At 52.8% G+C, this 26,360-nt stretch overlaps 3 protein-coding genes across 5 annotated transcripts; 2 read left to right on the forward strand and 1 right to left on the reverse strand.

Moving 5' to 3' along the window:
• The first annotated feature begins 46 nt into the window (after positions 1-46).
• Positions 47-8,646, forward strand: TFIP11 (tuftelin interacting protein 11). Its single transcript, XM_021544718.4, has 12 exons — positions 47-378; positions 921-1,074; positions 1,729-1,885; positions 2,381-2,508; positions 2,935-3,087; positions 3,788-4,297; positions 5,095-5,201; positions 5,435-5,603; positions 5,840-6,083; positions 6,634-6,776; positions 7,231-7,396; positions 8,017-8,646. The coding sequence occupies exons 1-12, from the start codon at positions 182-184 to the stop codon at positions 8,370-8,372; spliced, it is 2,484 nt and encodes an 827-aa protein (XP_021400393.1). The 5' UTR covers positions 47-181; the 3' UTR covers positions 8,373-8,646.
• A 680-nt stretch (positions 8,647-9,326) lies between these two features.
• On the reverse strand, positions 9,327-11,140 carry SRRD (SRR1 domain containing). The gene is made up of 7 exons (XM_021544593.4): positions 10,992-11,140; positions 10,879-10,919; positions 10,668-10,798; positions 10,495-10,593; positions 10,262-10,416; positions 9,989-10,034; positions 9,327-9,707 (listed from the first exon to the last, which is right to left on the reverse strand). The coding sequence occupies exons 1-7, from the start codon at positions 11,138-11,140 to the stop codon at positions 9,501-9,503; spliced, it is 828 nt and encodes a 275-aa protein (XP_021400268.4). The 3' UTR covers positions 9,327-9,500.
• Positions 11,141-11,149: 9 nt separating this feature from the next.
• Positions 11,150-26,068, forward strand: HPS4 (HPS4 biogenesis of lysosomal organelles complex 3 subunit 2). 3 transcript variants are annotated; one of them, XM_085593180.1, is made up of 13 exons: positions 11,150-11,288; positions 12,009-12,099; positions 12,749-12,892; positions 13,788-13,877; positions 14,972-15,088; positions 15,197-15,291; positions 16,519-16,591; positions 17,278-17,311; positions 17,864-17,960; positions 18,419-19,253; positions 21,566-21,698; positions 22,642-22,750; positions 24,931-26,068. In XM_085593180.1, the coding sequence occupies exons 1-13, from the start codon at positions 11,263-11,265 to the stop codon at positions 25,100-25,102; spliced, it is 2,016 nt and encodes a 671-aa protein (XP_085449306.1). In that variant the 5' UTR covers positions 11,150-11,262; the 3' UTR covers positions 25,103-26,068. The 3 variants fall into 3 exon arrangements, with proteins under 3 accessions (XP_085449306.1, XP_021400267.3, XP_085449307.1); XM_021544592.3 differs by having other exon boundaries at positions 11,174-11,288; positions 13,788-13,895; XM_085593181.1 differs by lacking the exons at positions 11,150-11,288; positions 12,009-12,099 and adding an exon at positions 12,228-12,374 and having other exon boundaries at positions 13,788-13,895.
• The last annotated feature ends 292 nt before the right edge of the window (positions 26,069-26,360 follow it).

Consider the following 26,360-nt stretch of genomic DNA (forward strand, 5'->3'; position numbering starts at 1 on the left):
CCGACTCGATGGTTTGGGGGCGGGGCTCGCGCGCGTGCCGGCGACCGGAAGTGAAGGGGGCGCATCCGGTGTGGCGGCGCGGCCGGGGCCGGGCTCCATGAGGGGGCCGGGGTCCCGGGTCAGGAGTTCCTGAGGGGCCGGGGATCCCTGAGCGGGCCGGGGACATCCCGGCGGTGCCGCGATGTCGATGTCGCACCTGTACGGCACGGACGGAGACGATGGCGTGGAGATGGAGAGCTTCGAGGTGTCGGACTGGGACCTGCAGAACGAATTCAACCCGCACCGGCAGCGACACCGCCAGACCAAGGAGGAGGCGACCTACGGCGTGTGGGCCGAGCGAGACTCGGACGAGGAGCGGCCCAGCTTCGGCGGGAAGCGGTACGGCCGGGCTGCGACCCCCGGGCCGCTCAGGGACCCCAGGAGCTGCCCCGTTCCCTGGAGCTTCTCCCCCATTCCCTGGAACTCCCTCCCCGTTCCCTGGAGCTCCCTCCCTGTTCCCTGGAACTCCCTCCCCGTTCCCTGGAGCTCCCTCCCTGTTCCCTGGAACTCCCTCCCTGTTCCCTGGAGCTTCCCCCTCCATTCCCTGGAACTCCCCCCCCATTCCCTGGAGCTCCCTCCCTGTTCCCTGGAGCTTCCCCCCGCCCCGTTCCCTGGAGCTTCCCCCCGCCCGTTCCCTGGAGCTTTTCCCCCCATTCCCTGCGTCTTTCCCGGCTGTGGACATCGCCGGCTGGGCTGCCCCTCTCACCTGTAGGGATTTTCCCTGTGCTCACTCCCTGCAGCACGCAGAGGAGGATGGGGATTGCCTGGCAAAGCAGGGTTAAGCAGCTCGGCAGCCTTTAATATCCCATTTTTGGGAGGTGTGAGGCACCGCAGCTCCCAGCCTCCTGCAGGAATGAGCAGAATTCCCTCTTGTTTGGCAGCTCCAGGGATTACTCAGCCCCCGTGAGCTTTGTGAGCGCTGGGCTGAGGAAGGGGGCGGCCGAGGAGCTCTCGGATGAGGACTCGGATGAGGATGAGAAACCTGTGAAGCAGGAGGAGATTCCCAAGGAGTTTGTGCCCAAGAAGTTGAAAACAGTGAGTTCTCCAGGAAATTTGCTGTTCTCTGTTTTAGGTTTGTGAAACTCAGGCTGTGGTCGAGGGCAGTGAGATGTAATAGAGCAATAAAAAAAGGGAGGAATAATTAAGCCAGAGACCCAAATGTGTCAGGGAAGTGTTTGCTTGGGATTTTGTATCATTGATACAAATACATTGATAAAAATCAGGATAATAAATCATTGGTACAACTGTACATTGGTATAATAACTGTGTGTCCTTGGGGATCAGTCCTCTCATTTTTTTCAATATTCGTTTTGGTCCATGGAGGTTTAAAGAAGAGAATTCCTGTGATTTCCTGTCTTTCAGACACTTTATTTTTCTACTTTCACAGAATTAACAAATCCAGGCATGTTATAGAGTAAAACTCAAACTCTTCAGTTAAAACCAGAAAGAATCAGGAATCAGCTTCAGCTAAATCTGGTGGTGGAACCTGAGAACTGTCAGGTTGTCAGCCAGAGTTTTTTCAGGGTTTTCCTTTCCCATCTGAGGAATTTCAGGAATCTCCAGTGGTGCTTTACGGATGCACAAGCATGGTTCCAGCATGGGGAGGAAGAACCTTCTGAGGGGAGTTTTGCACATTTTGGTTATTTGAAGCCCCAGGGCTGCAGGTTTTTATGTGTTTGTTTTTGACAGGGTGGAAATTTCAAGCCCAGCCAGAAAGGCTTCGTAGGGGGCTCCAAGTCCTTCGTGGATTTTGGCAGCTGGGAGAGACACACTAAAGGAATTGGGCAGAAGCTCCTCCAGAAGATGGGATATGTCCCTGGCAGGGGTCTGGGGAAGAATGCTCAAGGTATTGTCAATGTGTTTGGTGGTTTATTATTATTAACTGGGGGTTCTGGGGAGAGGTTGGATTCCTTAAAGAGCTGCCATCTGGCTTAAACTTCCTTCTTGTTTTCCTGCCAGTGATCTGGGCCTTGTGGTGAGATTCAGGGGTGTTCAAACTGACCTGTGCTCGTTTGCTCCTCTGGGTATTGTACAAGAGAAAAGGAGCAAGAAAAAAGGCAGTAAATTCCAAAGGTGGTCATCCCACAGGGAAGGAGATGCTGTTTTAATGTGGCAGAATAAAAAGGCAGTGAAATGTGGTTGGGAGTAAGGCTGTGCTTTGGCAGTTTGGTGTGTGCTGGGATGAAGTGATTTTATAGGGAATTGGTGATGTTGGAAGTACCACGGTGCTGGAGGCAGTGCCAGGGAGGGTGTTGGTGCTGATCTGGTAACTCATAGGGAAAGCCTGGCTGTTCTCCCAGCACACAAACTGCTCCTGCTGACCCCATTCCCATCCTGCCAGGAATCATCAATCCCATCGAGGCCAAGCAGAGGAAAGGCAAAGGTGCTGTGGGTGCTTACGGCTCCGAGAGGACCCCACAGTCCTTGCAGGACTTCCCTGTGGTGGACTCAGAAGAGGAAACTGAGGAGGTATTCCTGGGGCTCTTGCTGTTTCCCTGCTATGCTGTATGTACAGAATTCAGTTTTCTTGATTTCTGTGTGTCAGAGAAAACTGGGCTCATTTTAGACAAGCCAAACACAGCATGTTGATTTTGTTCAGGCTGATCTTCCTTGTTGCTGTAATTTTCTTTGTTGTTTCTGTCTCACTCTATTTCTCTAGCTTTGCTAGAATCCCTCCTTTGAAGAGTCCCCTACATAAATAGGCTTTGTCTTCATTTAATCCACATGGTGGGTGACTGGCCCACAGCATCCAAGCTGGTTTTGCATGAGCTTCTCCACTTCCCAGTTATTTCCTATACAAATTCCTCATGGATCTGATGGTTATTTTCCTGTGAAAAGAGGCAGAATTGGGGTGTGACAAAGAGCAGCTACCACAACTCTGTTGTTTTTGTCCAGGAATTTCAGAAGGAGCTCAGCCAGTGGCGGAAGGACCCAAATGGAGGCAAGAAAAAGCCCAAGTACAGCTACAAGACAGTGGAAGAGCTGAAAGCCAAGGGCAGGATCAGCAAGCAGCTTGCAGCCCCTCAGAAGGAGCTGTCCCAGGTCAAGGTGAGGTTGATAAGCCAAGAGGTGACCTGTGGAGGAACAGTTTGGGCTCTTTGGTGTCACCAGCACATTTTAGGCACCCGTAAGCTCAGTAAAGCCAGTCCTAGGAATTCCTGTGCAGCCTCATGGAGCTCATCCCTGAGCCATGTAATAGCTCTGTGTCATCTGGACGTGGTGACAAGTTTAATTAAATGTGTGTGTAGGGGGTTAATTGCAATAAGTTTAATTATTTCACATTTGTCATAATCAACACTCACCCACTTCTGACAGCACAGTTGTCCTTTTAGGGATTGTTTGATCTTCTACCTCAAAGGGATAATAAGGGCTTTGTGACAGTAAGGGCTTTGCCTGGTGTGCATTCAATAAAATTATGAAACTGAAATTAAAGTATCTTTATTAAATTATAAAAGTTCTAAGTGCAGCAACTAATGGCAAGATTACTGCTTGTAGAATCATTCACTGAAACTGGGATGAGATGAGGAGATGCTTCTTCTGGCTCTGATTCCAGATTGTCTCTTACTTTTTGTAACTCCTATATCTGATTGTGGAGGCAATCCCCTTGTTCAAATACAGTGTATGTTAGAAGCCTCCTGGAGTAATTAAGGTCCTTGAAAATCTCCAGATTTCAATTTGGAGCCAGGGATTTTCTTTTTTTTTGAAGCTGAGAGGTTTTTGTTAGAGAATTTGTTCTGTGTGCTGGCAGGTGATCGACATGACGGGCCGGGAGCAGAAGGTTTATTACAGCTACAGCCAGATCAGCCACAAGCACAACATCCCAGATGACAGCCCCCAGCAGCCCCTGGGCAAGGACTCCAAGCCCCAGGGCTTTGCTCTGCCCGAGCTGGAGCACAACCTGCAGCTGCTCATCGACATCACGGAGCAGGAGATCATCCAGAGCGACCGGCAGCTGCAGTACGAGAGGGACATGGTGGTCAACCTCAGCCACGAGATCCAGAAGATGGCTGAGGTGCTGTCCCACGAGGAGAAGGCCATCAGCAACCTCAGCAAGGTGCTGGACATGGTGGAGGAGTGTGAGAGGCGGATGCAGCCAGGCTGTGAGAACCCTCTGACCCTGGATGAGTGTGCAAAGATCTTTGAGACTCTGCAGGACAAGTACTATGAGGAGTACAGGATGTCAGACAGGGTCGACCTGGCAGTGGCCATAGTTTATCCTCTCATGAAGGAATACTTCAAGAACTGGGATCCCCTCAAGGTGTGTGCTGGTTTGAGTTATCTGCAGTTCTCACTTGATGGCTCCAGTAATCTTTGTTACTTTGTCCCCAGTGTCCTGGTCTAGTGGGAGGTGGCCCTGCCCATGGTAGGGGGTGGAATGAGATGAGCTTTAAGGTCCCTTCCAACCAGTCTGGGATTCTAAACTCCTGATCAGTGTGGAGAAAAAGAAGAGACAAAATTAAACTCTCTACTGTCCCCAATCTCAGACATTTTCCGGGTAAAAATTTAGGGGTTTGTAAGGTTAAAACCAATCTCTTCTCTGAGTGTTGGGATGAAAAATGTGGTGAAAAAAATCTCTAGCTGTTGTTTTTTTTTTTTTTTTAGCAAAAGCAGGAGAGGTTTGTCTGTCAAGTATCAGAGATGCACAGTCTATTCTCAGTGCCATTTAGGCTGGGATAGAGTCTGGATCTCTGTACACCTGGAAAAAGTTCAGACTCTCCTTTTCTCCCCCTGGAGGTGTATTAGTGCTGTAAAGTGGGATTTTTCTCTGGCAGGACTTCACTGAAAGTAATTTAAGAAATTATGGATGTGGCACTCAGTGCTCTGGGCTGGTGACAAGGTGAGGAGGGGTCACAGGTTGGGCTCAAAATGATCTGGGAGTTCTTTTCCAACTTCAATGATTGTGGGATTCTGGAATTAAGACTGCAAGCTCCTGGCTTGCCCTGAGAGGAGGTGGGAAGGCTGGCTGTGCTCTGCACACCCTCAGCCTGCTCTGTGCAGATCCCAGCTGGAATTAATGGGAAAGGATATGGACCATTTGTGCCCTGTCATTCCCAGGACTGTACATATGGCACAGAGATCATAGCCAAGTGGAAGAGCCTTCTGGAAAACGACCAGCTGTTATCCCACAGTGGGCAGGACCTGTCAACAGATGCTTTCCACAGGTAAAGAACAAATGATCTGTCATGTGTTCATCATTTTCCTGTGCTGCTTCCTCAGGGATGGAAAGGAGCAGACACAAGGCAACTTTTCCTAAGGGTTCCCTTGCTGGGTCTGTTAAAAAGCAGTTTGCAGCTACAGGAGAGAAGCAGCTTTAACTAACAGCTCCCGTTTGGTTTATTTAGGCACAGGCTGTAGCTTTGAGCTTCACTTTGATTTATTTGGGGTTTCTTCCCAGACTGATGTGGGAGATCTGGATGCCGTATGTCAGGAACATTGTGGCGCGGTGGCAGCCGAGGAACTGTGGATCCATGGTGGATTTCTTGGATAGCTGGGTGAATGTTGTTCCTGTGTGGATACTGGATAACATTCTGGATCAGCTCATCTTTCCCAAGCTGCAGAAGGAGGTGAGAGAAGAGGTCTGGGGAGAGCAAAGCCATGTTGTGAAACAGTGTTTGTATTCCAGCTGGAACTCCCAAACACCAGTGTGCGGCCTCTGCTGATGGTTTGAGGAGTCGGGGGTTGCACCTGAGCACAAGAGCCCCAGAAATACCTCCTCAGTTTCCTCTTCTGAGTCTTTGTGCTTCAAAAAAACTTGCTGCTGGTGGCTGAATTTAGTTAATCTTCCCTGTTGTGCCCCAAGGTGGAGAGCTGGAATCCTCTGACGGACACGGTGCCGATCCACTCGTGGATCCACCCCTGGCTGCCGCTGATGCAGGCGCGCCTGGAGCCGCTGTACTCGCCCATCCGCAACAAGCTGGCCAACGCCCTGCAGAAGTGGCACCCCAGCGACTCCTCTGCCAAGCTCATCCTTCAGCCCTGGAAGGATGTCTTCACTCCTGGCTCCTGGGAGGCTTTCATGGTCAAGAACATTGTGCCTAAACTCGGTGAGATAACAGACAGTGCTGGCAGCGGCACCTTCCCCCTGACAAGAAAGATCCTTGCTAATGTGGGTGCGGTGCCAGTGTTACATCAAAGATTGCTGTTAGTGAGGTCCTGTGCAGAGGCAGGAAGATTAGAAAAATATAGGGAATTACTCTGGTTATTCTCTAGGTTTTCTGTCCTACTTTTTTATAAATCATCCATCTCCAGCTGGTAGGAATATCTTGAGAGCTGTCAGGTAAGGACCAGGCTGTAAGATGTCTCTGTTACTCTTGAATTCCTTGGTCTGTTCTAATGTTTCACCATGAGTTTGGTAATGCAAAGAGGCTAAAGGTTAAAAAATAGTCAAGTGGTTTTAGTTTCTCAGTTCTGGCAACAAATTGTAATCACTGGAAGTGGAAATGCACCATTTTATGGCAGGCTCAGCCAAAGATCCCCACTGTCCTTTAAGATAACAAAAAGGTGCTGCTCAAGTTCTGTGTATTGGGGTGAAAGAGGTCAGGGCACTGATAAAACTGAATGAGGCTCTTTTCTAACTGTCCTCTCCTTTCCCAGGAATGTGTCTGAATGAGCTCATCATCAACCCTCACCAGCAGCACATGGATGCTTTTTACTGGGTGATCGACTGGGAGGGGATGATTTCTGTCTCCAGCCTTGTTGGGCTGCTGGAGAAACACTTCTTCCCAAAATGGCTGCAGGTGAGACACTGAGGGCTGAGGAAAGAGGTTTGATTAACTGGGGAGTGTTTTAGTAGAGATTCCTGTCCAGGAATTGCTGTCCTGGTGCTGAGCTGGGCTGGTTCCCACTCAGAGCTCTGTAGTCATTGGTACAATTCCTTTTACTGACAGTAATAATCCAAGTGCTAAACTATGCTGGGGGAGATTCAGGCTGGGCATCAGGAGGAATTTCCTCATGGAAGGAAAGGTAGTCAGGCACTGGAAGGGCTGCCCAGGGAGGTGATGGGGTTCCCATCCCTGGAGGTGTCCAAGGAATGCTTGGATGTGGCACTCAGTGCTCTGGGCTGGTTGATAAGGGGGTGATTGTTCACACATTGGACTCAACACTCTTAAGAGTCTTTTCTATGTTAAATGACTCTGGTCTTTCCTGCACAAAGATCCCTGTGCTGGTTTTGACCTGTCCCTTGCTCTGCAGGTGCTCTGCTCTTGGCTCAGTAACAGCCCCAACTATGAAGAGATCACCAAGTGGTACCTGGGCTGGAAGTCCATGTTCTCAGACCAGGTGCTGGCGCATCCCTCTATCAAAGACAAGTTCAATGAGGCCCTTGACATCATGAACCGGGCCGTGTCCTCCAGCGTGGGTAGGTGGCTCGTGGGGGTGGCTCTGCTGCACTGGGCTGGCAGCACTGGGAGGCTGACAGGGGCATGATCCTGCTGGCAGCATGGCAGGAACTCCCAGGAGCAGTGAAAGTCAGTGGGCTCTGCCTTGCTCTGTCCTTAAGGAGCACCTCTGAGGTGCTGCTCAGTAGTTCTGGACTGCACTGAAGCAGAAACAGATTTTTGGTGGCTTCCTGAGCCATTGAACAACTGATGCTCTTCCAGCCTTGCCCTGCCTGTCACACATTCTTTAGGGCTTAGCTTCTAAAGCTGTCATTATTGGGTATTTTCTTTATGGCGAGGTACCGGTTCTTTTCCTTATCTTTACAAAGAGCAGTTCCCTCCCACATGATTTGCTTATCAAAGAGCAGTTCCCTCCCACATGATTCTCCCTACTACCTAAAAGCTGATAGCTGGGAATTGGCTGGGAGTTGCATTGTATAAAACAGAAAGGCAGAAGCACCTGAAATCTGCCCTCTTTCCAAAACTGAGAAGTCGATTTCTGAGCCCAGGCTTGAACACCACACTCCAATTCGTGTCCTGGATGGAGCTGCTTCCCTCTGGGAACAGCTCAGGACCGTGTTCTCCTCATTCTCTCCCCCAGGTGGGTACATGCAGCCGGGCGCCCGGGAGAACATCGCGTACCTGACGCACACGGAGCGGCGCAAGGACTTCCAGTACGAGGCCATGCAGGAGCGGCGCGAGGCCGAGAACATGGCCCAGCGCGGCATCGGCGCCGCCGCCGGCTCCGTGCCCATGAACTTCAAGGACCTCATCCAGACCAAGGCCGAGGAGCACAACATCGTCTTCATGCCCGTCATCGGGAAGCGGCACGAGGGCAAGCAGCTCTACACCTTCGGCAGGATCGTCATCTACATCGACAGGGGCGTGGTGTTCGTGCAAGGGGAGAAGACCTGGGTGCCCACCTCGCTGCAGAGCCTCATCGACATGGCCAAGTGAGGCCTCTGTGCAAGGGGAGACCACCTGGGTGCCCACCTCGATGCAGAGCCTCATTGACATGGCCAGGTGAGGCCTCCTGGGTGCCCACGTCGCTGCAGAGCCTCACAGACATGGCCAAGTGAGACCTCTGTGCAAGGGGAGACCACCTGGGTGCCCACCTCGCTGCAGAACCTCACAGACATGGCCAAGTGAGGCCCCACTGAGAACTGTGTCACCAGCCAGGAACAGCCTCTGGGTAACCCTTAGAATAAAGTTCCAGGTTTGTAAATAGTGACACTGGAGCTGGATGCCAGGATGGTTTTATTTGGAAGAGCTGTTCAGGCAGTGGCCAAAGGATGGAGAGCCAGACTTCCCAGCCCAGGAAGCCAGGCTAAGGGAAAACAAGCAGTAATTGCCACCTGGGACACAGGTTTACCAGCAGGTTAGGAGGAATCACATTCTCTGCTCCAACAGCTCAGTGGGGGCTGGCCTAGCTGAGTCTCCCGAGTAGTGGCAGATGTCACAGCTTGTGCTGGCAGTGAGTTACTGTCCCCACAACATCCCTCACACAGCGGGCTCCTCTTTGCTGCACACAGCCAGGACCTGTCCCAACTGTCTCTGCTGTGGGACTGCAGTGGTTAAGAGCAGAGGTGAGGGAAAGATCCTTAAGGCTTTTTTCCCTGGAGGGAGCCAACCTGGTTGTGTTCTTGGGACTGATCAAGAGCTGATCTCAGCAGCAATGAGAGCTGGGAGCTTTTTCCAAGTGTGCACTGGGAAGCAGACCCCACGTCCCACTACAAACCCCTCAGATAATTTCCACTTCCTGATGCTGTGAAATGTGTGTAGAACATGCAAGGGCCTTGAATTGTTATGGAAGGGGAAGGAATCAAAGAGCAGTCACTGCAGTGTGAAAGGCTCTCAAGGAAGGTTTTGGTGGAATTAGTTTGCTGGAGTTCAGTGAGTATAAGTCAAAGCTCAGCTTTATTTTTTTATTAAATAAAATATAAAAATGTCCCATTACCTCAGCATTCAGCTGCTGCCACTTTGGACAGAGCCCGATGCCACAGTTGCTCCTTGAGCTCCATCTCAGCTGCACAGAAGCTTCCATGGGAAGAGATGGGGATCCCAGCCCTGCCACCACAGGGATGGTCAGGACTTGGCAGTAGCTTCCTCCCCCTTCCTGATGATCTCCAGGTCCTCACAATCTCGGTACATCGGCTCCTCCGTGAAGTCCCAGACCTCAGGGGAGAGCTGCTGCAGTTTGTCCAAGGGAAACCAGTGCACGGAGGTGTCATTGAAGGTGTCCAGGTAGCGGGGGTGACTGGGGAGTGCCACTTCCTCCACTCCTTTCAAGACCTAAAGTTCATTCAGGGAAAAAGTTGCAGACAATGCAGAAGAAGCCCCTTCCTGCAAAGCTGAGCCAGTGAGAATGGTGTCACATTACCCTCAGCCCCTGTGTGCAGGATGTTCTGCAGATGTCCAACAATTCTAAAGTGATTTATTTTTATGTTATAGTGTCTAGCAAAAAGGTTTTAAAAGTAGCTCCCCCTCTTATTTCCAGTGGCAATTAATTTCCTTTCTCATTAAAAGGTGTGTTGTCAACATGAAACAATAATGTTAAAACTGTTGCCTCATACCTTTGCTATGTAAGAATAATCTCTCTCCAAGATTCTGGACAGCAATCTGTAATAACAGAAGATGTCCGTGTTAGACACAATATTCCTTTAGACAGGTTTTCTGCATGGGGGTGGGACATGGAGGGGAAGAGGGCTCACAACTGAAAGCTTTATGGCAACGAAAACGTGCAAAACAGGGAAATAGCTCTCGGAAGCAATAAAATTAAAGCAGGAGCACAGAGAAGAGGAAAGCAGGGTGGGAGGCACTAGAGCCTGTCTAGGCTGTGCCCAGACCTCTCCTCGATTCCTCGGAAGCTGTTCCCGATGATGACCAGCTTGGAGAGCGCCGCTGGGCTCCAGTTGCTCCACAGCAGGTTGTTGTACAGCGCCTTCCCGCAGTGCACCATGTAGAACAGCGTGGCCGCGCCCTGGACGCCGTGTTTCCCTTCCTGCCCGGGAACCGCCGAGCCCATCACGGCCGAGCCGTGTCCGCGGATCCCCGCGGTGTGACCCGAGGGTGTCCTCACCTCATTCTCCGGGAGCAGGCGCAGCCCCAGCGCTCGCAGCGCCGCCGCCTCCCGCGCCGAGAAGACCGGGTCGAACAGTGCGCAGCGGGCGGGCGGCACCTGCGGGGACGGCGCGGCGTGAGCGGGAGCGGCCCGGCGCTCAGCCCGCCGCTCCCCCCGGTGCCGGGGCTCACCCGCAGCTCGTCCAGCAGCAGCAGCAGGAAGGCGAGCTGGTACCGCGCGGCGGGGCAGCGCCCGAACCGGCCCAGCCCGTAGCACACGCAGCGGGCGGGCGGCTCCGCGCCCAGCGGGGCCCGCACGGCTCCTGCGGGCGGCGGGGTCAGCGCGGCGGCGCCGGGGCTCGCTGTCCCCGCTGTCCCCGCAGCCCCCGCTCCCCGCACTCACCGGCGCTCGCCGCCCAGAAGCCGGAGCTCAGCAGATCGTCCCTGCGGGGACAGCGCGGTGTAAGCGGGGCCCGGCGGGGAGCGGACACACGGACCGGGGGGCCGGGCACTCACCGCGCCTCTCGCAGCCGCCGCAGCACCGCTTCGGTGCCGGGACCGCCTTCCCCTTCTTCTTCATCATCATCCTCCTCCTCCTCATGCTGGCCCCGCCGCCGCCGCCGCCGGGCGCGCCCCGCTCGCCACGCTCCCGCCGCCGCCGCCATGCGCGCGGTCACGTGCGCGGTCACGGGACCGGCGGCGCGCCCGGAACCGGCGGCGGGAGCGAGCGGGGCGATCCCGGCGCATCCCGGAACCGCGCGGAGCATCCCCGCAGCCTCCCGCAGCCATGGCCCGCCCCGGCCCCGCGCCATGGTGAGCCCCCTCCCCGCTCCCCCGTGCCGGTGCCCCGGCAAGCACCTTCGGCCCTTCGCTGCTTGCTGTCCCCGGTGGCGGGTGAGGTCTGGCAGCCCCCGGGGCTCAGCAGCTCGGTCCCTGCCCGTGGGTCACTCCAGGGTCCGTGGAGGAGCGGATCCAGCCTCCCGCTCCTGGCCCGGCAGCAGCGCGGCTTCCTCGGTGCCGCCCTTGAGGCAGCCTTTGCTCCAGACCGGGGCTGCTCCGACGGGAAAAGTCCCGCACGAAGCTCTTTCCGAGCTTGTGACGACGTGCTGGCTGACAGGACAGGATGGAAAGTGTTACCGAATGCGTGCGCTCAAGAAATTATGAGCAGAATGATAATCACATCTTCAGAGGGACCCTCCTGTCTCCTGCTTGCTTGGGATGCACATGGATAATAATTCTCGACAATTGTGATAATTATTGTGATATCTCACAAATCCACTTTCTTTCCACTTCTCCTTCCACGTGTCTGAGAGTTGGAGTTGTAGAACCTATTTTAAACTCACAGAAGTGGTCAAATTTAGTCGTGAGGGACCTTTTTGGTGCTGCTTTTGTTTGTAAACTCTGTGTGATTGTGCAAAGAATCATGTCTCTCCATTTGCAACAACTTATTATTGCTCTTCTGAAGAAACAGAAAGGAGAGGGAGGAGGGTAACAGTTTTCAAATGCACAATCATTTCTGCCAATGTTTTTTAGGTGGAATTACTTTTTCCTTTATGATGGCTCAAAAGTGAAGGAGGAAGGGGATCCTACAAGTGCTGGCATCTGTTATTTTTACCCTCCCCAGGTAACGTCTGCTTTATTTCAGTACCTGTAGAGGGGTGCTGATGGTTCTGGATCAGGAGGGGTTGGGCTTCCAGGTGATTTGGATTAATCCTTACTTAGTAGTCACAGAAGTTTTAAGAACTCCCATTTATCAATTAGCTCCAGGTGGAGCAGGGCTGGGCTCTTGGGGCACAGCAGTGGGGTTAAACTCTGCTTCCTCCCTGAGGAATGGGCCAGCACAGCCCAGCTCTGTCCTGGTGACATGAATGGATGAAAATTCCTCTCCATAAGTCCCAGGTCCTTCTCCTGCCTGGAAAAATCAATCAAATTATTTTTCTCCCAGAAATTTGCCCGTTCTACTGCTTTTGATTTATAGAATCCCAGAGTTGTTAAGCTTGGGATAGAACTTTAAAATCAAGTTCTGCCATGAGCCCAGCAACCTCTTTGCCACTAAACCATGTCCCCAAGTGCCACACCCACACATTTTCTGAACATTTACAGGGATGGTGACTACACCACTGCCCTGGGCAGCTTGTGCCAATTCCTGACAACCCTTTCTGCATATTGAGTTGAAATGATAATTACTTTTTATTTATACCTGAAAACAGCAGTGATTTTTTTTTTTTTTCTGTGTTCTTTTAATGGGAAGTTAAAGCCTTTTCTCCCTGCAGACCATCCCGGAGCAGCAGGAGCTGCTGTGTGGGCAGATGGCCGGGGTTGTTCGCTGCCTCACCGAGATCTCCGGGGCCCCTCCCAGCCTGGTCCGCCTCAGGAAGCTCAAGTTTGCCGTGGTGGTGGATGGAGACTTCCTGTGGGTGAGTTCAGGAGCTCCAGAGCAGTCACAGAGTGCAAACAGCCAGCGGCTGAAGGATGGGATCAGACAAAGAGGGCTTATTTTTTATGATGTGGGCTTGCCATGCACAAATTTAATTTCACTCATAACTTAAATCCTGTTTTCTGAGGCCTGGCAGTTGCTTCAGTGTCCTGCAGAAAAATTTCAAGTGCCTCATTTCTGTGCCCACACCCAAAGGCTGGAAACAGAATCCAAAATCACAGATTGGTTTGGGTTGGAAGAGACCTTAAAGTTCCAGCCCCTGCCATGGGCAGGGACAACTTCCACTATCCCAGTCCTACTTGGCCTTGGACATTTCCAGGCATGGGGCATAACATGATTCAATGTGCTTCGGTTTGTAAGGACACAGTCACTGTTTGATAGTCTGATTGTTCTTTCCTTCTAGCCCTCAGCATCCCCAGATCTTTGTGTCCACAGATATTTAGATTATAAAGAGCTGTGTGTGACAAAAGTGCCCCCAAACATCCCCCGGGAACTGGGCTGAGGCCAGTCAGCCCCATTTAATTGGCACTGCTGCTTCTGTTTCAGCAGTTCAAAAACTAGATGGAGCATCATCATAATATAAATAATGAGTTAATTTGAATATTTTGAAGTATTTAGCTATTAAAGCACCAAGTTAGGTCATCTAACGTGGGAAGGGAGTGTGTCTGAAGCGCTGCATTTCTGATATTTATTTATCCTGTCTGTGCCAGGGCTCTTGTGTGGGTATGTTTACATTTCCTTTTCCTGTGATTCTGAGGGGTGCTTGCCTGCACAGAGTTGCCTGTCCTTGTGTGAAAGCGATGAGACTTGTTCTCACTTGTCGTGCCCGAGTTCTGTCAGGCAGCGTTCTCCATCCCTTGCTGTGTCTGCTGCAGGTTCTGGGCTGTGCTGTGGAGCTGCCTGACGTGAGCTGCCGGCGGCTCCTGGAGCAGCTCATCGGCCTCTTCACCTTCTACCACGGCCCCGTGCGTGCTGCATACACGGTAACAAGGGGCTGGGGACGTGGGGACATGGTTACAGGGGGCTAGGACATGGTAATGAGGGACTGGGACATGGTAACAAGGGACTGGGGGTGTGAGGACAGAGTAACGAGGGACTGGGACATGGTAACGAGGGACTGGGGGTGTGAGGACAGAGTAACGAGGGACTGGGACATGGTAACGAGGGACTGGCGATGTGGGGACATGGTAATGAGGGACTGGGACATGGTAAAGAGGGACTGGGGACATGGGGACAGTAATGAGGGACTGGGACACAGTAATGAGGGACTGGGACAGGGTAATGAGGGACTGGGGACGTGGGGACAAAGTAACGAGGGACTGGGACAGAGTAACGAGGGACTGGGGTTGTGAGGACAGAGTAACGAGGGACTGGGACATGGTAAAGAGAGACTGGGGACATGGGGACAGTAACGAGGGACTGGGGATGTGGAGACAAGGTAACGGGACTGGGACAAAGTGACTGGGGACATGGGGACACAGTAACAAGAGACTGGGACATTGTAGCGAGAGACTGAGGATGTGGGGATGTGGTAGCAAGAGACTGGGACATGACAATGAGGGACTAAGGACATGTGGACACAGCAATGAGAGACTGGAACATGGTAACAAGAGACTGGGACATGACAATGAGGGACTAAGAACATGGGGACACAGCAATGAGAGACTGGAACATGGTAACAAGGGACTGGGGACATGGTAACAAGAGACTGGGACATGACAATGAGGGACCTGGTAATGAGAGACTGGGGACACAGTGACTTTTGGGGAGATTTAAACACTGTCTGTGGTGCCCCAGCTCTGCAGTGTTCCCTTGTGTTGCCTTCCTCCTGCCAAGGGTCACACATCCAAGAAGTGGGACCTGGAAAAGTGGGCAGGTCACCATTGCTCTGAGGTCCTGTGGGGCTCTGCTGAACCTCTGCTAGATGTTCACCCTAAAAAGTTTCCCCTCAGTATTTTCCCCCACTTTTTCCTGTCCTCATGCTGGCAGGCCCTGTCCCACATGGATTGCATGGACACTTTGCAGTGACAGTGTTTGTGGGGGTTTTTGTCACCCACAGGTGTTTTCCCAGGAGGAGCTGAGCAGGGAGTGGGACAGGTACATTGAGCACATCCAAAAAAACACCAGTGACCTCCACAGGATTTTCAATTCTCTCTGGCATCTGGACAAAACCAAGGTATGAGCTTGTCCTCTGCAGTGCCCCAGTGCCACTGTGGTTGTTTATTTGCTGCTTGGGGCTTTCCCAGGATTCTGTGGCCCCACTGCCCTGGTTCTCCCTGCCCAGGTGGATCCCCTGCTTTTGCTGAAGGCAGCTCTCATCCTGCAGACGTGCCAGCGCTCTCCCCATGTCCTGGCAGGCTGCATCCTCTACAAAGGCTTGTAAGTAACCTGGTGTTTGTTCTCTGGAGGGTTAAATCCACCCCTTTCCAGGGCTTGGATCCTGGTGTGCATCCAGGGAGCAGAGCAAGGGCTTGAGGATTGCTCTTGGTTGTTGGCAAACCCATCAGAGCTTCAGGCCAGGCAGGCCCTGGCTGTCTGTGGGTCAGTGAGACTGAGTGGTTCATAGAATCATGGGATCATGGAATGGCTTGGATTGGAAGGGATCTTAAATTCCATCCTGTTCCACCCCCTGCCATGGGCAGGGACACCTTCCACTAGCCCAGGTTGGTCCAAATTTCATCCATCTTGGCCTTGGGCACTTGCAGGGATCCAAGGGTAGCCACAGCTTCTCTGGGGAAACTGTGCCAAGGCCTCCCCACCCTCACAGGGAAGAATTCCCTCCCAATATCCCATCTAACCCTGCCCTGTGGCAGTTTGAATTCATTGCCCCCCTGTTCTGTCACTCCAGGCCCTTGTGAACAGTCCCTCCAAGGTTGCCTGCTCATCACCATGAAGGAGTTCAAGACTTGGGTTTTAGTAGAAATCTGCTGGTTTTGATACTCAGCAGGACATGAGGACTGAATTTAGGCAGAAGTCACCAAGGAAAAGGGGAATGAGTGGATGTTGTGCTTTCCTAGCAGGGTTCCCTCTGCAGGTGTGCAGTTCAGTGCAGGTGTGTCCGTGTGTCCCTGGGTCTGTCTGACCTGCTGGCCAGGACCACTGTCTGTACTGCCAGGGTGTGCACAGGGGATGAGCCAGGATTCCCCATGAGAAATTCCAGCTTCTTTCAATCAAAGATGACTGAATGACTTCAAGGAAAGCCTCCAAGGTGGCCTTGAAAGACAGGAGGTGGGGAATTCCGAGAATTCCTTGGCAGCAGCGCTCAAGTGCCATTTTCCTTTGGCATGAACTCTTCCAGTGACTCCTTTTACGAGCACTGGAAATGTGCCACAGGTAGAGCATCTGCCAGAGGGTGACCTCATAGCTGCAGGCAGGACACTGAATGAGTCACTGCAGCACCTGAGAGTGAAAAGACCTGGACATTTTGCTTGAGGAGGGACTTGGGAGCCTTGTCCTGCACCAGGGTGTGCCACCTTGTGTCTCTGGCCTGTCTGGTAGAGAGATTTTGTCACCAAATGTCATCAGAGTTGTCTGAACTGATGATCTCCAAGTTCCCTCTGAAGCCAAACCATTCTGTGTTTCTCTGACTTTGCTTTGTCCTTTCAGGATTGTGAGCACCCAGCTGCCACCTCCACTCACTGCCAAAGTCCTCCTGCAGGGCAGTGAGTCCCCAGGCCAGGTATGGTACTGAGCACGTTCCCTGCAAGCAGATTCCTGTAAGGATGTGGTGTGAGAGCTCTTGTCACACTGACCTGGCATGTTCCACCATGGGGAAGGACAAATATTGGTGATGATGCTTAAAGCTGTTACTAGTTATGATTTAAAAATGTTCTAAGACTTCTACTCTAGGATTAGGGTTTTTTTTTTTTCAGTCTTTAACTTACTGAATTTGTGAGTTCTCATTTATGTGGTGTTTTGACTTGATTTTTACACAAGTTTTGGTATTTACTGGGAAATCCACCAAATGAGTGTCTGGCAAACAGTATTTTTCATTTGCTTTAAAACTTGTCAAATGTGAGTATTTATGTGATCAAGATATTCTATAAAAAAACCATCAGTATGCAGATATGAAGGCAGCCTTTGCTGTTCTTCTGCTTGAATGAAAGGAGTTTCTGTGCCCTAAGGAGGTGGTGGTGATAAATCTGGGCTCTGTCCTGATTTTTAGGTGTATTTTGGTTCTTGGGAAGCTCCCCTTGGCTTTGAAAGCTCCCTAAGGATCAAGACCCTTCTTGGCACCAAACAGTCCCAGCATTTGCTGGGGGGGTAGTGTGGGATCTGCTGTGGTGTTGGAGGACTAGGAGGGTGACAAAGGTGTCCTGGTGTCCCTGATCCATGCACTGAGCTGATTTTTGGCTTTTCTTGCAGAGTGAGCCTGGAGCTGAGGAGCTGCAAGAGCCTGGTGAGCATCCAGCTGCATCCTATGTGCTGCCTTCCCTGCATGGGAGCATGAGCTGGTTCTCTGGGATTCACATCCAAGCTGTGCTGGGTGCTGGAGTATCTCCAAAATACCCTAGAGGGTGTTGCTGCCACCAGCCAGCCTGTGCTGTGTGATCAGAACCAGCTCCTTCTGCTGGGTTTGCTCTTTTGGGTTTCATTCCAGTTCTGCAGATTCCCAACCCTGCCTGCCTTCATTCCAGTTCCCCATGTGGCCACTTGGCCACTGCCAGGCCCTGGTAACAGATGGCTGGTGCTTGCAGCCCAAACCTCCAGCCATCCCCTCTCAGCATCAGTGTGGAGATGATCTGCCAGGATGGAAACACGGAGGGGAAATTTAACTGTGTCAGGCATGAAGGGGATGAGCAGGGTGGGACCAGGCTGCCCAGCTCAGCTGGGATGCAGGATCGTGACAGGCCTGCAGCTCCTGCAGAAGCCTTTGGGATGATGAGGTTTGGTTTCTGGTTTTAAGCTGGGATGTGTTTGTTGAATCCTCACCCCTGCCCTGCTCTTGCAGAGCCTCTGCTGCCGCCGGGTGTCCGGATGCTCCCAGTGTTCCTCACAGCACAGGAGGTCTCTGCACTCCGGGACTTCCCAGTGGAGTGGATGGCCAGGTAGGAAGCAGCCTGGCCAGAGGCAGGATTTGCAGCAGGAGCTCACACAGGCGCTGTGTCCCTGTTGCCTTTGTCAGTGTTTCCCCTGGAGCTGACTCAGGCTCTGTCACTGCCTTTGGAGCTGCCTGAGGCCCTCAGGCTGGGCAGAATTCCCGTGTCCATATGTCCATATCCCTGCTGTGAGCAGCCTGGAGCAGAGCTTCTTCCCCAGACCAGCTGTGATCTCTTGTCCCTCAGCTCACAGCACTGCTTGGTGGATGAGGGAGGGACATTCCCAGGAGCGTGCAGTGTAAGATTCCCAGGCTTTTCACCTGTGTTAGACCTCAGCCCACTCTTTTCTTTGTAGCAGGGGATGGATCAGCCATTGATCAGTGCCAGGAGCCAGTGGGGTTATCAGCTATGGGATAACTCCATGCAGATCCTGCTCAGTGTTTCATCCACTTGTCATCTCCCACTAGGTCACCCATGTCCCCAGCAGGCCCCAGAGGAGAGGCAAGTGCTCTCTGCTCCCAGGCAGTTCCAGAATCAACAGGAGCTCGTGAAAGCCAAGCCTTGGATGGAATCTCTGTGCAGAAGTCCCATGAGGACCCTTCGGGCACACCTGCCCCAGGAGATGCTGTGCAGTTGGGCAGCCCTGCAAGTCCTCTGACAGACTTTTCCGGAATGGGAGCTGGCACAAGGAATTCTCCAGCTGCAAACCTGAGCAGAGCAGGCAGTGAAAGCTCAGAGCTCAGCAGGAAAACATCCTTCCCCTCAGAGAGCAACACAGAGCAGCTCCCAAGCCCTTCCTCACTCCAGACTGAATGTACTTGGACTACAGGTCCATACCTGGAAGGCTTCTCCTTCCCCAACCCTTACTCCGGGGAGCAGGAGAGCCAGGACAAGGGGGAAACCCCTGCAGATTCTGATGTTGGTCACTGTGCTTCCCAAAATTCCCTTTCAGTCAGCCACAATCCAGCTGTTCCCTCTCCTGCCCGGGAGCTGAGCAGAAGGAAATCCAGTGAGGAGGACAAGCCATGGCCTGTGAGCCAGGCCCATGTATCTGGAGGAGGAGACAGCACAGCTGGTGACCACGTGCAGGGCTTGGATTCTCTGGGCCCTGCTGGACACGCACAGCTCCTGGGAGCAGGGCTCCAGGGGGCTCTGCCCAGCGCCCCTGCAGGGGACAGGCTGGGTGGCAGAGGGGGTGAGCCAGCCCAGCTGAGCCTCTACGTTCACAGCATCCAGGACTTGGTGCTGTCGCTGCTGGCCGAAGAGCAGCTGCGCCGGGACCGCGGCGCCGTGGAGGACGTGGTGAGTGGGAAAGCTCTGCCCCACTGCAGCTGCACTGCCAGGGGGCACGGGGCTCACAGGAGGGAGCTTTGAATCGTGCTCCCCGTGCCTCCATCACCTGCTCCGAGCCGTGCCGGGCTCGGCGGCTGCGTGGGAGCTGTCGGAGCGCGAGCGGAGCCGCGTCTCGCAGGCAGCTCCCGGTGCTGCTGTTGTCTGGCACTGCCGGCACCGGAGCGCAGTGCGGGGGTGTGACAGACACCCGCGGGCTGCCAGGGGGCTGTGCTGGAGCTGGGATTCACTGGGGATCCCTGTCGGTTTGGTGCTTTTTGGGAAGCGAGGTTGGTTGTGTTGAAGCCCCAGCACGTCGCCGCCTCTCCCTTGGGGAGCAGCTCAGACGTGGCTGGCAGCAGGTCCCAGAGAGGTTCCCTTGGCTGTGGGAGCCTCCAGGCTGCTCCCTGGGGCTGGGGAGAGGGATGCCACGTGGAAACTGCACCTGGATAACACCAGAGCAATCCCAAATGTCCCTGTGGTGGGATTTCAGTGCCCAGACTCCCCTGTGAGCAGAGCTAACAGGGCTGCAGGGGCAGGATGTGCTGGCCCCCATCATTCCCGGGAAGCAGCAGCTGCAGAGCTGCTGCCTGGCCTCTGCCTCCCTACCAGGAGCTGAGTCAAAGCTGCAGAGCCCTGTTTGATATGCCAGTTGCCATAGGAACAACCTAATTTCCTCACCCAGCCAGACTGGAAGGTGGAGGGAAGCTCAGACTAATGCAGAGCCTCAAGGTTGCTCCTTCCCCTTGGGGCTCTGGGACACCTGGGGCCCTGGCAGCTGGGGAATGTCTGCTCTGCACAGCAGGGCTGATGTGCCTGGTTTGGGATTGCTGCCAAATCAGCTGAGCCCAGAGGTGCAGCCAGGCCCTTTGCACCAGACATGGCACTTTGTCCCCTTTCTGCTTGTCTGGAGCAGCAGGGGGACACAGGCAGGTGGGAATTGTCACTCTGGAGAGCGGAATCCCTATTGCACAGGGATTGCACAGTCCATCTTCCTTGATGCCCTGCCCCGGTGCTGACAAGCTCTCATTCCATTCAGGTTCCTCTTTTCCCAAACATCCTGCTTCCATCTCACGTACCCTTGTTTTGGATCTCACCAAAACTGCACTGTCACACAGCTTGGAATTCAGCTGTGACTGGACTCTTCTGCTGCACCCTTCCGTGGGTGCAGGTGTGTTATCCCTTAGGAGAGGTGCCCTGCGTGTCCCATTGTCCCAGGAGGAGGAGCAGTGTCTGAGGAGGTGCAGCTGGGCTCTGCTGCTGGTGGATTTGAGGCACAACCTCAGCTTGCCTGTCCTTTTGTTTATCTGTATGTTAAAAATGACCCTCGGCTCTCAGGGATGTCAAAGATTACTTGTAATTAATGGGGTTTTTTGAATGCTTTGAGGCCCCCAAATGACACCAAAGAAGGTTAAAATATGCTACTTGTGCAGCTGTGAACCTCTGGGAGGGCGGGTTCCATCCCAGACTTTCCCTGCGGGGTGGGAGGCTCTTGGCCTCGCCTCCTGCTGCTCTTTAGGTCTTATCCCTCCATTTCAGTGCACAGAAGGGAAAAATCTGTGCCATGACAGGGGTCAAGGATAGGCCAGGCACTGCCGTCCTGCTGAACAAAGCCTTGATCCTCTCCCCAGTAGGGGAAAGCGCATTGGCAGGATGAGGATTATGGAGTTAATCTTCCCAGGAGTGGTGGAGCACCCCTGCCTGTGCCCTGCCTGTGCCCAGGGAGCCTCGGCATGACCAGGGCCTCTGGGCTACTGAAAATCCATCCAGAACAGCAGCTTGGCATTCATTCAGTGCTTTGTTGTGTGTGTTTGTACTGCCTGCTGTAAGCAAAGGAATGTCCCTTGCTGGGGCTGTAAATCATGTGAAATGAGCCCTGGAGAGTAATGGTTGATGGTAAATTAATGGGGCCTTGCATTTTCCTGTAATTAGTAGCATCAGGTGGCTTAATGGCTGATTTTCAGGTTGAAGGGCCCTTTTCTGAGTCATAGAACTCCAGACTGGTTTGGGTTGGGAAGGACCTTAAAGCCCATCCCGTTCCAACCCGTGCCATGGGCAGTACAGCTCCCACTGGACCAGGTTGTTCAGAGCCCCATCACTGCCTTGGGAGCTCTCTGACTTCTCTGCTTCTCTCCATGCCAAAATTTCCCAGCTCTTTTAGGTGGGAGCCTGGACAGCAGAGTGAGGAAGGGTCCTTCTGTCACCTGAACTCCTTCCAGAACCTCCTTGAAGCTCAGGTGAGGCACAGGTGAGGCTCTGAACTTTTCCTTTCCCTCTGCCTGCAGTACCACAGCAGCCTGGCCTCCCTAAATGGCCTCGAGGTTCACCTGAGGGAGACCCTGCCCAAGGACTCCTCGGCCTCAGCCAGGACAAACTACAGCTTCACACACTATGATTGTGTCCAGAACGTCCTCACGGGTGAGCCTTCATCTTCTGGGCCTGCAGGAGGGAGCAGTGAGGAAAATGGGGTTTATGGGTGATTATTAAAAAAATACGGATATTGATCTAGTACCGGTATCCAACTGTGACGGACAAAAACTCTAACAGTTTAAAGTTAGAAAGTGTGTGTTTATTGCATGTGGGATCACTCCCAAATCCACACCACAGCTTCCAGGTGATTACAGAGTCCTTTTATCCATACAAGTATTGAATACCCAAAATACAGATACATATTCATCATTTTGATACATCCCATTCTTCACTTCATATGCTAATCACTCCAAAAGCCATTCAGCATGGGTAGTTTGTTCCTTGAAATGGGTGAGTGTCCCTTTCATGGGGAGGGGTCCCAAAATGAGGAAGTCAATGAAGTCTTCCTCCTTCTGACCTTTCTACCTTTTCGATGCAAATATGACAAATGAACTCTTGGTAGAACTCCCATTCCTTGTCTTCAATTGGTTTCAGAACAGAGGAGGCCCACAATTGTCTCATGTTCCTAAAAGCTATTTGTCAGTTTGTGTATTCTTCATTATAAACCCAGCTAGCTAAACATTGTGCTGACAAGCAATTATTAGTTAACTTCTAACCCTTAACTTCATCAAGGCCTACTCATTTATTATTATTATTTTAATTAACTCCAGTAAGGCTTATTTCTAACTTAGCTCCTCTAAAATCTCTAAATTCCTTCAAGTTTACGTTTCAATGGGAACCTTTCCTCACACCTCAGACACCATTCCTCAGCAGAGCTCCCACCACAGAGCCCAGATCAAAGCCCTGTTGGGAGAGCTCTGTCTCTTGGGATTGAGGGTGTCCCCAGCCTGTTGTGCAGCTGTCCAGGGTGTGTGGCAAGCTCCAGAGCCCTGTCCTGCTCAGTGAACAGTGCAGAGTGGGCTTTTAACACCTCCTCTCTCCTGTTGTGCAGCCAACCTGCCCCACAGCCCCGGGCCCCTGGAGCGGCACTTCCTGAGGGCAGCCACGCTCATCCACTCCGACTTCAGCCAGCTGCCCACGGCCTCAGAAGTGATCATCAGGTAAGGGCTGCTCACACCCTCCTGTCCCAGGCACAGGGCTGCTCACACAAGGGCAGAACCCCTTTCCAAGGCTTTTGTTACCACACACAAGGACCAGTCACAAGCTTCATTCCCTAAGACTGCTTTGACTTGTGGGTTCCTGGATGTAGAGAGGCTGCAGTGGCAGCAGGAGGGTGGACTGAGGGCACAGCTGAGTGGTGCCATGGCTTGGATTAAGATGCAGCACTTGCACAATTGCCAGTTCCTGGCAGCGTAAGGTTCAAAGACACAGTTTTAAATTTAGCTGTTCCTAATAAATTTGTGTCTCGGCACGGAGCCAAAGGCGCCCAGAATTGGCAACCTAGATATTGTTTCCTTGCACGGCTTGTTGGGTTGGAAACACACTGTGATGTGCATGGCAAACTCAATTGCGATGCACCAGGCAGGATGGTCTTATCACAGCCAGAGCCCTTCCCAAAACCCAGAGCTTTTCCTGACATCCAGAGCCCTTTTCCAGGCCACTGCTGAAGTGGACACCCCTTTCCTCAAGTGAGCTGGGAGTGCACAGATTTCCACCCACCTGGTCCTGCTTGTTTGTTCAAAACATGATGACATAAAAGATGCTTCTGGGAATTACACAGTTTCACTGCTCTGGCACCGCTTGCCAAGGGAATGTGAATCACACACTTCAGTGCTGGAGAATTCCTTGTTTAGCATGAGCTTTGCTGGCTCCTTAAATCCAATCCCAAACTGACTGGCTAAACTGGCATATTCCCTGTTACCCCGAAAAAAGCAACTCCATGTGTGAATCAGTCTGAGTAACACGATGACTAAAACTGCTTTCTTTTATGGAGAGCTGTCACAGAAGGGTGTCAGCAAACATAGCAGTTGCTGCTTTCCTCCTTCGAGGAGGAATCCAGGGTCCTTGGCTTTGCTCCCTGCCAGCCCTCCTGCCAGGAATACTCTGGGAGGGGGGATTCTTAGTCTTAATTAATGTTTTTAATCATAGCTTTGGTGGTGGCTGAATCTGACTCTTGTCTGAGCTTCATCGCACCTATGAGTGAACTCGTGGCTCCTGCTGCAAGGTGATGTGCTGGGGTTTGGCTGTGGCCAGCAGCAGTGGGAGAGGAGGAATGTCAGGCACGAGGAGTGTCCCAGGCTCATGGTGTCCTGGGCAGGACTGGCAGCAAGGGGAATCTTGCACACATGGAATCCCAGAATCATTAAGTTTGGAAAAGCTCTCCCAGACCATCGTGTCCAACCTGTGACCAGTCCCCATCTTGTCGGAATCTGAGGTGTTGATGATTCTGAGACTGTAGAAAGTCTCTGTCTTTCTGCCCCACTGCCAAAGCAGAAGCCATAATTGGTCTGTGCTGGTTTCCAGGTTGTTTATTCTGTTTATCTCTCACATGTTCTGCTGCCCTGCCCAGCTCTGTCCTGCAGGGCAGCATGTGGGGCTCTGCCCTCAGTGGGATGTTACAAACATTAAATACCAGAAACTCCCTGGGCTGCATTTACAATAACGTGCCAATATCTGTCACCTACGTTGGACAGTGTGTCCCCAGCCTGAACCAACAGAAAAATGCCAACACCACAGTGAAACATGGAGGGCATGAAGAAGGTGAAAAAGGACAAGGCACACCCAATTTCCTCCATCTTGTCCCCTTTGGACCCCTCATCTAGAATCCTAAAATTTTACTTTTGCACCCGTGCCACACTTAATTATTACTTCTATCAAACACTCAGAGCTGGCAATTCATCCTGTGAGATAGAAAACTCTTTTCCATGGGCAGAGATCACAGACAGTGTCTCTGGGGGCTCTGTCCAGGGGGGTTCCTGACCCCTGCCAGGGTCCCAGGCCTTCCAGGGCAGCCAGAGGGAAGCCCTGGATTCCCACACCACCTTGTCACCCAGTCTAGAGCAGTGAGCTGGACTCGGTCACAGGTTGGACTCGAGGGCCTTGGAAGTCTTTCCAAAACTAAATGATTTGGTGATATCTCACTTTCCCTTTTAAGGATGCCAGGACCCTTTAGAAGGAGGGTCTGGATTCCTGTGACCTTCAGGGGTTTGGTGCCTGTTCAACTCCATGTTCCCATACTGAAACATCTGAAAGCCCCTCTCAAAACTTGGGATCCCAGTGCCCAGCTGTGACTCTTGCCCAAAGCTGTCAGTCTGAGCCCTGCCTTTCCCTGCCCCTCCAGGAACGCCTCCACAGCCGTGTACGCCTGCCGAAACCCTGTCCAGGAGACCTACTTCCAGCAGCTGGGAGCTCCACTCCGCAACTCAGGCGTCCCCAACCCACATGACAGTGCCTTCAGCCTGCCCAGCAAGGCCAAGCAGAAGCTGCTGAAGCATGGGGTGAACCTGCTGTGAGCTGCTGTGCTCAGACAACGGCTCAGCCCTGTGAAACGTTCATCTCCAGTAAGGAAAATCTCAGCTGTTTATGCCCACAGAGACAGGAGGCCCTGCCCTGCCTCTCCAGGCTGAGGAAGGGACACTCCTTCCCCTGTCCTGCAGCATGTTTTGGGCCGTTGCAGGTGTCACTGACAGCATTTACCAAAGACTGAGGACAGAACGCAGTATCTTGGGGCTCTTGGTTTACATGGACTTTACAGGAACTCTCTTGGTGCTCTGCAGAGTCCCCACGTGCCTTGATCTGAGGTAAAACCTCACTTTGCTCTGAGTTGCACAGCCCCCAGGCACTGCTGGCTTTCAGAGATGTCAGCCAGGCACTGTCTGTGCCTGCCCTGGTCAGACTTTGGCTTTATTTCTGTCCCTTAATCCATGGGAATGATCCTGCCATGACGTAGTGCCTTACCTTGGTTGGCAGTGCCTGCCTGATGTCACATGGGAGCAGAACAAGAGCTGCAGAGCTCACAGTCCCCCTGTGGGTGCTCCCAGGAGGTTTTTACACAAAAACTGTCCCTGTCCCTCCACACCTCCCTGGTCAGTGATGGCCCTCCTTGTGCCCACCTGGATGCGCAGCCTGACAGGAGCTGGGTAGTGGTGGTGTGAATGTCCCTCAGCCTTGTGCTCCCTCCCTCCTGCTGCAGGATCTCACTTCACTGCTCTTCCTGCTACATTTGCCCACACTCTGCAGACCCTGAAGTTGCCTCTTAGCTGGTGGGACCAAAGAGGTTTTGTATCCCCTCAGCAGCTGTCCCCTTTCTGCTCTGACAGTGTCCCCACTCAGTGCTGGCCAGGGGGGCCTGTGATGGTGGCTGCTTAGAGTGAGGGATGGATACCAGTGTTTGGCAGGGCTTGGAACCTGCTGCTGCTGCAGACACACCCCTCAGTATGACTGTGGAAATAAAGGAGTCTCCCAGGCTCATCCCAGCACTGTGTGTCAGCAGCCAGAGTCACGTTGTTGTCATGTTTGTGGTTCCTGGTGTGATGGGCTGGGTTTTGGGAGCTGTTCCCTGTTTAGCTCCTCCAAGGGTGGTTCCTGCAGTGCTGGGGTTGAACAGGCAGAGCCTGTTGGTTCAATCAGTCCTGCAGAGCAGCTGCTTGGAAGCTTCCTGATGGATAGATGTGTGACTGCTGTCACCAAAAGATGGTGAGCAGAGACATGGACATGGGGAGGTGCTGAGCAGGCTCAGAGCTGGGCACAGGAAAGTCACCACTGCCACAG

The sequence above is a fragment of the Lonchura striata genome, chromosome 15 (genome assembly GCF_050655825.1).
Source record: "Lonchura striata isolate lonStrDom1 chromosome 15, ASM5065582v1, whole genome shotgun sequence".
NCBI classification, from domain to species: Eukaryota; Metazoa; Chordata; class Aves; order Passeriformes; family Estrildidae; genus Lonchura; species Lonchura striata.

What these genes read in the sequence shown, in the direction of transcription:
- TFIP11 (XM_021544718.4), top strand. Translation starts at nt 182, where the DNA reads ATGTCGATGTCGCACCTGTACGGCACGGACGGAGACGATGGCGTGGAG. An exon ending in TGCCCAAGAAGTTGAAAACA is followed by an intron (nt 1,075 to 1,728) that starts GTGAGTTCTCCA and finishes TGTTTTTGACAG; the next exon opens with GGTGGAAATTTCAAGCCCAG. An exon ending in AGAACTGGGATCCCCTCAAG is followed by an intron (nt 4,298 to 5,094) that starts GTGTGTGCTGGT and finishes TGTCATTCCCAG; the next exon opens with GACTGTACATATGGCACAGA.
- SRRD (XM_021544593.4), bottom strand. Translation starts at nt 11,140, where the DNA reads ATGGCGGCGGCGGCGGGAGCGTGGCGAGCGGGGCGCGCCCGGCGGCGG. An exon ending in GCCTGCTCCCGGAGAATGAG is followed by an intron (nt 10,417 to 10,494) that starts GTGAGGACACCC and finishes GTTCCCGGGCAG; the next exon opens with GAAGGGAAACACGGCGTCCA. An exon ending in ATTATTCTTACATAGCAAAG is followed by an intron (nt 9,708 to 9,988) that starts GTATGAGGCAAC and finishes AATGAACTTTAG; the next exon opens with GTCTTGAAAGGAGTGGAGGA.
- HPS4 (XM_021544592.3), top strand. Translation starts at nt 11,263, where the DNA reads ATGGCCCGCCCCGGCCCCGCGCCATG. An exon ending in CGCCCCGGCCCCGCGCCATG is followed by an intron (nt 11,289 to 12,008) that starts GTGAGCCCCCTC and finishes AATGTTTTTTAG; the next exon opens with GTGGAATTACTTTTTCCTTT. An exon ending in TGAGGAGCTGCAAGAGCCTG is followed by an intron (nt 17,312 to 17,863) that starts GTGAGCATCCAG and finishes CTGCTCTTGCAG; the next exon opens with AGCCTCTGCTGCCGCCGGGT.